This window comes from Aphidius gifuensis, linkage group LG4 (assembly GCF_014905175.1).
Source record: "Aphidius gifuensis isolate YNYX2018 linkage group LG4, ASM1490517v1, whole genome shotgun sequence".
Taxonomy (NCBI): Eukaryota; Metazoa; Arthropoda; class Insecta; order Hymenoptera; family Braconidae; genus Aphidius; species Aphidius gifuensis.
In genome coordinates, this window is record NC_057791.1 from 6789167 (window position 1) to 6802359 (window position 13193).

At 27.6% G+C, this 13193-nt stretch overlaps 1 protein-coding gene across 2 annotated transcripts in view; it reads left to right on the top strand.

Moving 5' to 3' along the window:
- Nucleotides 1-13193, top strand: part of LOC122854945 (homeobox protein homothorax) — a 194321-nt gene that overhangs the window by 150716 nt on the left and 30412 nt on the right. For both annotated transcript variants that reach the window (XM_044155982.1, XM_044155983.1), the window contains exon 11: nucleotides 7027-7103. In XM_044155982.1, coding sequence (XP_044011917.1) covers nucleotides 7027-7103 — 77 coding nt within the window. The remainder of the gene's footprint in view (nucleotides 1-7026; nucleotides 7104-13193) is intronic.

Below are 13193 nucleotides of genomic sequence, written 5' to 3' on the forward strand. Positions count from 1 at the left end.
TTTATATTGATAAATGCAAACATTGAGAGAGAATTTCAATACTAAAAACATTTACTAAAAATAAAATAAATAAATAACGTCAACTCATCATATCTCATTTTAAATTTTATACCATTTCAACATGTAAAATTTTAGCAATGCTCATTGTTATCACATCAAATTTTCTACCCAAAAAATATCGATATATGTGTTTGGTTTTTTTTTTTTTTTTGTATTTTATCATGATTGAAAGAGAGAAGCATAGAATACACGAGTTGAACGAAAATTACGGTAAATGTATTTGGTTGTCGTTAGTGTGATATGAAAATTGTGAGTTTATAATTTTTGTATTAAAAATTTTACGATATATGTATATACACAGATGACTACAAAATTCGATAGCTTGTCATAAATTCAATATCAATAATTTTATATTCATAAAAAAACAATTTATAATGAATTTTTTTTCATTTGTTAAATGTAGTAAATACATGCTGAAGTGTTTATTTATTTTATCATCATATATTTTATTTAGTTTTTTATTTATTTATTTTGATTTTTTATCTCTATTTTTGTTTATAATGCTTTAATTTTAGTATATGAATAAATTGAATGTCAGCACGTTCATTATTTATTTATTTTTGTTTCCTAAATTAAAATGTGTTCCTGTAAAATGAGCTTTTTTGTTCAAGATAAAAATTCAATATGATAAAAGGATGTAGGTATTTTTTTCTAACAAAAAAACAATTCACATAATAATATCATAGAAGAATAGAATGCAAAATTAAAAACTCTCTGATAATAATCGTCCTTTTTTTTGCTGGAAAACATTTTTGAAAATTTAATAAAAAGCTTTGTTTTTATAATAAATTTTATCTGAGATACAAAACGACTTGGATAAGCTTTCAAATTGTGTTCCAATCAGAGATATAAAAATACAAACAATATGTGAAAACGAGAAACATCAAGATTCAGTTTAATATTGATCTCTATTTGTAATTTAAATTGTCACAATAATATAGAAAAAATGACATTGAAGTTAAAACAACTCGTTACGCTCTTTAAGCTATAAAATTTAATTAAAAAAAACTACAACAATGTCCAAAACAAAGTCAGTCTCTTTATATCTTTCTGTAAAAAAAATGCAATCAATTGAATGCAGCTGTCAACGATAAAAATCTGATTTTTATTTGAAAAAAAAAAAAAATTTTAAATTGCAATATGGAACATCAAGCGATAAAATAATGAAACTTGATAGCATCAGCTTCTCATGAGGTTAACAAGTACATTTGAATATTATTTGATATATAGTTCAAGTTATCCATCAGATATAAATAACATGATGAGTTTATAGTATATATGAAAATACATATCATGTAGTAATATTATACAAAACAAATAGATGACGGACAGAATGGCAAAAAGAGCCGGCAGGCATATTGCTTCAACTGACAATCACTTGTCTAGCTTGTCTTGTCGGCGCATGTTTTCAGCATAAACAGGTGCTGATTCTGACAAGTTACAAATTTCTATCTCTATAAAAATTAAAAATAAATGTAAAAATTTACAAACAATTTAATTAATCATTCAAATAAATGTATATTATAATAAATTCCAACAAAAAAAAAAAATATATATATATATGCGCATATGCGATCGAGCTATTTGTTTATCGATTTACATTTACTGTAATAGAAATTCCTGAATGGCAAAATCTTACATGGAATTTTCATGTTACCCAAGTATTGCCAATTTTCGGCTTTTATTCATATAAGCAAAAAAAATATATATAAAATAAAATAAATAAATAGTATAGGGTGATATTCTTTAACACAATAGATATGTATAGGGATCATTTGACGACACACACGAAAAACTGGGGTGCGACGGGTTTTACAAGACAAAATAAATACAATATTATGCAAACGGTCGAAGCTTGCGATACGTGCGAGAAAGCAAAGCCCTGAGAATCTCGGAAATCCCAAATAGATTGACACTAAATGGGGGGTTGGAAGATCAGAATATTGTCAGGGATAAAAATGATACTAGTAAAAAAATAAAAATAAAATAAATAAATAACATTGATCGACGTGTGAACAAATCATCATTGAAAGTAAAAATTATTTTAGCTAAATAAAAAAAAAAAAACAAAAAATCAACTCCCACGCTGCAGTATATATGAACGATCAAGTTATATATATATATATATATATTTGTGAAGAGAGAACGTGCCTAAAACTTACCCCTGGCGTTAACTGTTGAGAAAATTATATACTCTAAATGGATAATTAAATAGCAAAACTTTACTGACTGAAAGACTGACTGAGGATGATTACTAGGTTCCGGTGCGAGCATGAGACCGGGAATTGCCGTAGCCCCGGGGCAATTGGACTCGGCACTCATGTACGTATGTCCGCCCTATATCTAAACAACTATAGACGTTATAATTATCCTTATTTTCACAATTGCAGGGTGGTTTATGTTATTCGATAGAGTTAAATTTGTAGTTAAATAACTAATAATAAATTGTTGTGTTATACTTAAATTCATTTTCTTTGTTCAATTTTTACCTTACAAATATTATCCCAGATGATATTGCCTTTTGTATTCAAAATACATATTTTTATATGGCTAATTGGCTATTTAAAAATATATTTTTGCCACTTTATGACTAAGACATAAATTTTTTTACAATTACTAACGAAAAAAAGTTTCCATAAGCGAAAAAAAACTTATTTTTTTAAATTAAGAAATTAGGAAGGTTCTTAATAATTTTTTTTCAAAAAAAATCAGGAATCAGGTAGTTTTTTGGAAAAAAAAGAAAATATATGTCTAGATAGAATTAGATAAATAATATTTATATTAACAATAAACATTTTATTACCAAAAGCAAAAAATGTTTATTAAAAATTAAACAATAATTTCTTAATTTACGTCAAACGATTAGTTTTTTATTTTTTATTTTTCATAAAAACAAAAATACATTTATCAAATTAATTTTATGATAATAAAATCAGTGACAATGAAAAGCCAACGTCTCGAAAAAGATATTTGATTAATCAATAAAATTGATTATTTTGTGCTACTGGAAAATAACGTAGAAAAAAAAAAAAGAAAAAAATTCTATATACTTATCTTCATTGCTACAACTTCGACCTTTTTGATGTAGGATATAATGGTTGGGTGAAGTGACTAGGCGGTGGTAGTTTTATTTTCTGACTCATTCAATGACACATCTCTGGTATTAATGTATACCTTCACGATTGAATATGTGTGAACGTCGTTAGGGTCTGTATAAGGACCGCCTGGTATTCATGTAGATTTTGGATGGACAGGATTGTGTGATAATGACAGGTTTGGGCGTCACACAGTGTTTGAGGTGCCAATGTCACAGATACCCAATTAAACCACGCCTATAACTTAACGATGTTCTAAATATTTGCATATTAAAATTTTCACAAGATAAAAAAATATTCAACATTTAAGAAAAACTCGAAAATATATATAAAGATTATATTATATTCTCAACAAAACATTCCGCTATAACAACACGTATATATTTATTTTTTTTATGGCAGAAATTTACTGAAGATACTGGTACTATTAATTTTGGTTATCAGAAAGATTGACTGTTGCTGCGTGTATGCGCCCAGTGACGAGGATGATTTAAGACAAGATAATATTACAACAGATGGAAGTTGTTCTTGTATATATGTGTTGTGTGAGTTTTGATATCTCTTTGATCGAAGCTTGGATCTTTGAGTATATATATAAATATATAAGTAGACTCTTATCTGGGCATATCGGATAGCTAAAGCTTCACATCGTATAAATTCATCGCATTCCATTGTTTATATATTTGTTGTAATTACACTAGTCCTGACAATCCACGTGAGTCTAAAAAATAATAAAATAAACGAGACATTTTATCACATGAGAAATCAAAAAAGCTGGATAAATTTTTTTCTTTTTAGAAGATAAATTATAAAATAAAATTATTGAAAAAGTGATGACAGTTTTTAGAATATTTAAAATATACGTTTGACAAACACAGGAGTCAGACAATTCAGCATAAAGTGATGGTGCAATGGGACAGACAAAATGAAGGCATTAGGGATGAGTGACATGCTGACGTGTCTCCACCACACCTACACTTCTCACACTCTCAATATGTTCTTTCGTCTGTATCTCACGAGCTCTCTTCCGTCAAATAGCTCTACCAAGGTAATCCTGTCAAGATCCGTTTAGTCCAGCGACAACCAAGTCTCACATATACAGACCAAAGTACCTCAACCTATCTGCATTTATACTGACATCTCTATGTCTCTTCAACTCACTCTCTCACTGTCTCTCTTTCTATATATATTTGCATCAACTGGTCGTTATGCATCATTCTCCTCTTCGTCACGAATTCTCACAATATATATATCTATCTCAAATTATCCCTTTTTTTCCTCTCTCTCTCGCTCTTCTGCATCATGATATAGAGAGCATGATGACAAAGCGCAATCTTTACTAGCTCGTTAGCTAGACTCAGCAATCGTCGTCATCATCGACATGTCATTCTTGAATTTAATGTTAGTTGAATTTCAGTTTTTGTCACGATTATCTTGCTCATGTTATTATTTTTTTTCAAACAATAACAACATTATGCTTGACATTGGTAAGGCAAAATCAACTCAGCAAAATTATAATAAAATTTTTAAATAATTTTTCTTTATGGAAATCTTCGTTCAAAATTTCAGCCATTCCAAGTACCAAAATTGTGAAAAATATTTGATTTTAATTTTAAAAAATGTTGTCTTATATGGATTTTAAAATTCAGAACAAACGTTGAGACATCAATTTAATGATTAGAAATATATTGGTCCAGTGGTATGGTCAAATACTCAAGTTAAGTATATTTGTAAAAAAAACAAAAAAAAAAAAAAAATAGGACCATCTGGAAGCAATTGACCTGAATTACAGCCTCATTTACACGCTTAGCTAGCATTGCCATGTCTTTCTCACTTCAATTACACAAGCCAACCCTCAAATGGTTTTCATATTGTCTTTTTACCACTCATTTTGCCTTTTATCGCTTGTTTTGACTGCTTTTCTTTTTTCTATCCCCTATAATTTCCGAATGGGTTAATTTTCTACTTTCTTTGTTTTTTTTTCTTTTTTAACATTCAAATCTTTTTTCTTTTACTTATACTATCTCTTTGTTGTCTTGATCACTTTTAAAATCGTGTTTAAATTGAATACTTGTTTTTGCTATGTGTGTGTTTTTTTTCTCTGTGTGCTGTAAGAAAGTTGCATATCAATGAATAAAAGTGATTCGTCTAAAAGGCATATTGCATCAGGTGGTGGAATGATAATGGCAAGGGCGTGGAAGAATCCTGAAAGCTTTTAAGACTATTGTTTTCAATGTAATTGGATATTTTGGTCTCCCTCATTCGTGTTTTCTATGCTTGTTTCATTTATATATTCTTTTTTTTCTTCAACCCTCTCTCTTATAACCCATACAAATACACACACTCTCCCTTGGGCTAAAAATTATATTTCTTTGTCGAACCCAAGCTTGAGCTTCAACAATTATCTTGATTGTTTTGTGTACATATACACACTATGTCATGTATATACATTGTATATACAACAACATAGCTAGACTTCAGCTGATGCTCATTTTTCATAGATGCGACAAACAAAAAAAAAAATGAAAAAAAAATTGATTTTCATACTCACTGTTTTGTTTTAAATGCTTGTTTTTATCTTATCGTATTTCCCTTCACAATATTTATCTTGACTCAAATAAGAAAAAACAAATATAATAGTTTTTTTTGAAGGATAATATTATTTAACCTAGACAAAAGTATATTTAAAATTAGTGATGGTGGTAGTGACTAGTGTGGCTCGTATCCAAGAAACATGATATACTGATGTGAGAGCTTGTGGGCTGTGGCCGCTACCGTGGTTTCCAAAAATACCACATAACTGACAGTGGTGAAAAAAATAAAAATATAAAAAATAACGTTGCAAGCACAACACCGCTTGAGAATTGTAGTGGGAACATTATACTCCAAGAGCGCCACGTGCTAATTATGTAAAAATATGATATGGTATACGGACACGGTGGTCGACGCTTTTATGTGGCTGACGATGCGACCGGCCACATGCTTCACTATTTTTTTTCTTTTTTATTAATTTTTTTTTCATAATTATTTGCCTGGATGTGTATAATGATTAAAAATTCCAAACTTTGTATCGATGACATTATTCAAGGGAGATTGATATGATGACTTTTATACAATATGAAAAAAAGAAAAAGAAAAAAAAAATTTTTTTACCGTTTGATATGAACCAAGCCACATCTAAACCGATGTTGGATTGTGATAAAAACTTGGCTATCCTCCGCCTCAATGAACTCTCCGCTTTTTTTTTTTTTTTAATATATATATTGTTTGTTTTTATTACTCTTTTTTTGTTTTTCTTGGTTATACCTTCTCTCAGGCGCGTACTTTTATCCCCTCTGGCAATAAATAATATTTCGCAGGTGCGCTTAGGGGATACAGTGAACTTGTAACACAATGTATATATATGATATAGAAACCTATAGCTATAGCTACACATATTTCTACCGTAGCAGCAGTGCTATGGCTATGTCGGAACGTGTGGCGTGCATGTCAGCAGAGTAAAATACGGAATCTCATTTCATTTTTAGATTCTAGCTGAAGAATCTATTGGTTTTAACTTGATGTTTATTTTATTTTTTTTATTTCGTTTATTTCTTGTTTGTTTTTATATCTATACTGACACTTTTTAAGAGGCACTATCTGTTTTTATTTAAAAATAGCACAAATTTTAGAAAATTCAAATTACGAGTTTAATTGAAAAATTTACTCCTTTGGTCCCGAAAGTATATGTTACAATAAAACTGGATGAAATTTATGCTAGTATTAAATATTAATTAATTTGTATCCATAAAACCAAAAAATTCTAATATTATACAACTTACAATATTTGGATAGTTTAATAATTTTGAAAAACTATTTTTATTTTTTGCAGCATCCATACCCATCAGAAGATCAGAAAAAACAGTTGGCACAGGACACAGGGCTGACGATTCTTCAAGTAAATAATTGGTGAGTTAAATAATATGATACTAGTATATTTTTTTAACATTTCTACGTCGAGTAAGTTTATCTAGACACGTGTCAAAATTATCAACCTTTCTCCCACGTCATAAATAATATTTTTATTCATCTTCCGGTATTTTTTAAATAACGTCTACATGCTAAAACAATATAAGTTTATTCAGTACAAAATAATTTTCAAATAGCAATACACAATTACATCAAAATAACAACAAATGTTTCAAGCTACGTACCCAAATTATTTTTAGGTTAGTTATCTCAATTGTCGATTCAAATAGGCACAAATTTCTAGCATTAAATAACCTTTAATTTGAAAAAAAAATATAGAAAAACGTTTCGATAAATATTGAAAAAATGATAGTAATAATATTGAGCTAAATTTTTGAGAATATTTCAGCTTTTTTAGTAAATTATATTTGTTAGTTTGTACAATTGTCATTAAGCGACATCTAGTCATGGCATTTATATTATTGCAAGCATTCAACTGCTATATACAACACGGACTTTGTTAACCAATATTTAATTGAGGTTATAAAGTACATTTATTAAATACATATATGCACATCTAAATGGACCATACAAATTCCACTTAATCCAAAAAAAAAAAATCAAATAAAAAATTTATATAAATAAAATATGTATATGTGGCATAAATGAAAGAAAGTATAGAGTAACCGTGAAATCTCAATGTGAGATCTTTTTGCCAATTAATTATACAACGTATGTGTATGTGGTTGGATCGAGCCAACACCAAAGTCGGCAAGAGTCACTTTCAGATAAGAAACGTGTAAACATTACCAGGACACTTTATGCATGGCTAATCTCAAAGAAATTCAAGTTACTCACTGGACGTTTTTTTTTTTTTTTTTTATTTATTTTTATTCACGATGCTATTATACAGTCAATTTTACGATTTTCATATCTCTTGAAATAAATACAATTGCATGCAAAAGTTTTAAAATACTTGATATTTTTTTCTTCAGATGATTCTTATATAAATATTTTATATGTATACATAAATATATATTATTATTATTTTTTTTATTTTTTTACAAAAATTACATGTCACTTTAAATTCACCGAATATTTGTCATCACAAGGTTTTATAATCTAATTTCACGAACAAGTACAATGTTTTCGTAAATAATTCATCGTGAAAACTCATGTTTTCATAATGTAATTAGATCCTGTCGTCGTTGTAAACGAGTTGATGTACTACCTATAGTTATGTTTAGAAATAGTTATTCTAATTAAAATACTCGAAACAAATGAAAATAATTACAAAAGAGAGTTTATATAAATTTTATATACACATAAATATATATAAAGCATTAAATTGTATGTATAATTCTTAAATTTCTTGCAATTTACTGTCACATTTATCAATTTGGACAGTTGTTAGAAGCCTTGCCAGCTTGTTACCCATCCGTACGATATGCTTGTATATGTACACATTTCATTTGTGTTTTATTCAAAAATATTGTTAACGAGATATAATTTATTTTAAATTAATTTTTTTTATATTAAGCAATTATTTAACAAACCATTTTATTGCATAATTAAATTTTTTTTCTTCGAGCATCAAGTTCAAATAAAAGAGAAGAATAGAAAAAAAATGTTTAAGGAATTAAAGAAAAATATATATTATAAAATTAATCAAATTAGTTTGTTAAATGTATAAATGAAAAATAAGGTTATTAAATAAATATTTATCCTCATTTAAGCAGCTCAAGTATAGCTACTTAATCATAACAGCAATACACTTAGACCGGAAGCTGGCCTAATAAACAAGACGTTATTTATTGGTCTTTGTACTTGATATTGCAATAGTTTTTGGCACCCGCAAGTTAACATGTCATACATGAAACCAGGTGTTGGTTTATTTAACAATTTCTCTTTTCTGTGATGAAGAATGTTCAAACTCTTGGATACTTGAATCCATGATTAATATGTATGTGCTCTATGGACCATATGACAATATTTTTTTTTGCAAACTCCTTCTTAATGATTGATGAAGCGTGGCATCATGTTTCTTTATTGTCATAATCAAATCGTTGATCATTTATAGAAATTATTTTACCTAAAATAATAAATTTTTCATTTTCCAAACTAAAACATATATATTAATTTTTAAAATACAAAATAAGTTTTTTGTAAAAATGAACTAGTAGTACAAGTTTCATATTAATAACCTTCTCATCTATTAAATAATTTTCTTTTTTATATATAGAAATTATCCAAACATAAACTCTGAAAGCTCTATAATTCACAAAGTTTTGATATCGACCTCAACCTATATTTCAACTCAACAACAATTTGCTCAAGATAAACTAAAATTCTCGAAAGCACAATTTGAAAAAAGGGGGATTTTAAAATGTCAATATAATTGCTCAAGTGTTATTAGTTGTTATAATAATTAATAAATTAAAAAATATACAAAATTAAAATATTTAAATTTAAAAAATCGTGTGTATTATCATTTTTAACATATCATTTTAGTGCGAGATTGCTCTGAATTTTCTTAGACATTTCTTTGCCATGAAAAAATTTCTCCGTTATATTTTCCTCTTCAAAATTTGCCAAATCTACCTGATCCGATTCGTTGCCTGAGTATATTTCAAAATGAATATAAATGACAATTAAATTTAAGCATCCAAATTTTAAATTTTCATGTCGAAATATAAATGTCATTTATATTTTTAATATAATTTACACATTCATATTTGTTCCACTTGAGTATAACAATTATAACTAACCTAGTTTTCTATCTGTTATAACATTAATATATAAATTTGCAAATGTAAATTTTGAAAAATTATACTTTATAATTGTTCTTTTATTTCCTGTTGAAAAATTTTTATGTTAATTATTCAACTAATGAGAATATAACATGAAATATCAATGTGATAATTACAGAAAAAAAATCCAAGTGAACAACATGAAATTAAGGGGTTTGATAAAAACATATAAGGGGATACAGAAAATCTCTTGATGCCATTAGCATCGACTTTGTAAATAGTTTTCGCCTAAAGAATAATAATCGAATTTTTTTTTTCCCCTTATTCTATAGAATAATAGGGGTTGCTCTTAACCCTAACACGTTACTTCTGTTCTTCCCTTTTACTATTTAACACAAGAAATATATAAAATGCCATTTGGTGTTTATGAAAAAGGCACGCAAATACAGTGTGCTCGATCATGATCGATCATCAGTGATTGTTGTCGATGATATTAACAAATAAAAGGGTTTACCATATAAAATTTCTGAATTTTATAAGTTGATGAAAGTGTAACGAGACACGATATTTATTTTTAGTCAACGGATTATTACGTTTATTACTCATACTTGAATCAAGTGAAAGAACCCTTCTAAGCTTTTTTTTGAGTGACAGGCAAATACTCGGACAGATCATCTCAAATGTCAGAGATCTTTCAATTAAATTCATTATACATTAAATTTTATAACTTTATTTTTATATTGAAAAAAAAAAACAACAGGTCTTTTTCGAGAATTAAAAAAAAAAAAACGAAGATGTATAATTTTTTTTTTTTTTTTTTGCGAAATGTTACGTATGTTTGTATAAAATATAAAAAAATAAAAATGTTGAAAAATTTGTTTGGTAGAAGGGATTTTAAATGTTCATACAATCTTCATGAATTTTTTTTTACTTAAAAAAGAAAAAAAAAAAAAAAAACGAAAGGCCATTGAAAAAGTACAATGCTTTCATCATTGCCGCGCGGTTTCTTTTATTTAAATTCACGATTTCTGTTCATTTTCTACTTTTTATAGTTTTTCTTTATCTCAAAGGATCCATTATCATTGAATGTAATACTTCTTTTGACTTTATAAAATAAATTAAATATATCAAAAAAAAAAAAAAAATTTACATATAATTTTCAAGAAAATATAAGTGTCATATTTTTTGAGTTGTTTGTTTTTTCTTGCCAACAAGTGTATATATATTCCGTCATATTTCTTATGGTGACGAAAATCTACTATTTTTTGGATCTCATAAGATGAAGATATCTCTCGAGACATTACCTCGCACGATTGTAGGATGATTGTCGTTTGGTAAGCCCTACGGGAGACTGCCAGATGTTTTTCAGCGACCCAATCAGACGAGCCCCTGGAGCAGTGTGGTGAGCCTCCAACAACGATCAACCGTCAAACAATATATTTCACCCTCGTGTCTCTCATAACAACAACATCAAAAAAAAAAAAAAAAACAACAACAAAAACAACAACTACAACTACGACGCTCTTTTCGTGATACACATAGTGTACCCCTGTGGACACGAGCATGTGTCTTCATGAGAACGTTGATTATTTCTATATCTTTCATTTACCTTTTTTTTTTTCTCTAATTTTTTTTTTTTTATTGTGGTGTCCTACACCTGTTATTATTACTACCATTATTATGGCTTTTGTTTTTAAGATTAAAACTTTCAATCAAAAAAAAAAAATACACCACATATATCCGTAAGACAATTTTTATGCGTTGTTTTTTGTTTCATTAAAAATCAAGGAGAAAGAGCTTTTTTTGGAGTTTGCAATGTCTAGGAATGTTGGAGTATAATCATGACAGTCAATGCTCGGATGTTTGCTCAAATTTAATGGTACTTCGTTTAATCTTAGTTCTTCTTGAGTATATAGTTTGTGTATAACAATTATTATGCGCAGAGTAAAAATAAAAATACAAGTACAGACGGGAAAAAAGTCGTAACTAAGCTTTTATTAGGTCGTATATAACGTAAATGAGATGCTTTCTGTCTCGCCTTCGTCAAAAATAAAATAAAATAAAATCACCTAACGAAAATAAAGAGAACTTGTATATAGAAAATATTTGATGATTAAATTTCTTCCATGTGTTTAAAGAATTCATGAAATCAAAATAAAACAAATTTAAGATTGTCTTTGTAGATCCCTCGACGATAGAATCGAATGATATTACACGAATGAATAAATATACAAAAAAGCCCAATATCAAATAATATATATTTTTTTTATTTTACTCCCATAAATGTAACCTGAAACCAAGAAAAGTATTTTCCTCAGGGGAGCACAATCCTTCTTAAGGAAAATCGTGAATCCAAAAAAAAAAAATATCTACCAATCGAAATTATACCTACAATCTGTCATCTCCAATAATATTATTTTTTTTTTATTTTTAAATAAATATAAAAAAAAAAAACAAAGCAAGCTTATTATAAAATTGAAATGGTTCAAAAAAATAAGAGATTGAAGAATCATATACATATATAATATAATCTTCTTTACTCCTCAAAATATTTATTTGTAAATTTAACCAAAATAATATATGATGAACTCATGAATTATATTGATGTTGGTTAAGACGACAAGACACATTATATTACCAAATGACATATGGTAAACAGTAATAATAATAATTAATGTAGGTGTCACCGGAACTTCAATTGTGTCTGATAAATATTATCAAGCATCGTAAAGCTTGAAACAAAAACAAAAAGTCTAAATAAAAAATAATAACAATATCATATATATAGATATACTTTTATTATTCGTATATATTGTTGATGTTTAATATATGAGTAAATAATTTCTCTCAATATGCGCACGCGTCTTATGTCAACTTATTCAGTTGATATGCGAAGAAGAGAATCATGATGACATAATGACATCCAAGTGGGCGAGCAATAACTGACATCCGCTACCAAATAAACTATATTCAAAATATCATGTATGATGATACTCATATCTTGTTACAATGTCCCTCAACTATTTATGGACTACACCAAATTTTAACTCCGCCATATCCTCGTACGTTAATAAACTTTATTTCTATATAGTAAACATATCATCTTTAAAACTTTATAAAAAAAAATTTTTCATTATTAAAAAAAAAAGTTTTCGTTACTTATCTTGGCTAACGATCGATAGAGGTGGGTCATGAAAAAAAAAAAGGAAAATATAAAAAACTTTTTTTGGTATATGAGATCCTTGGTATATAGAAAAGAAAAAAAAAATTAGCAAAAAATGCTCATAAAAAATGATGACGTAGTGGTGGTGAAGAAAATAAAATTGGAAAAGTGAGTTAA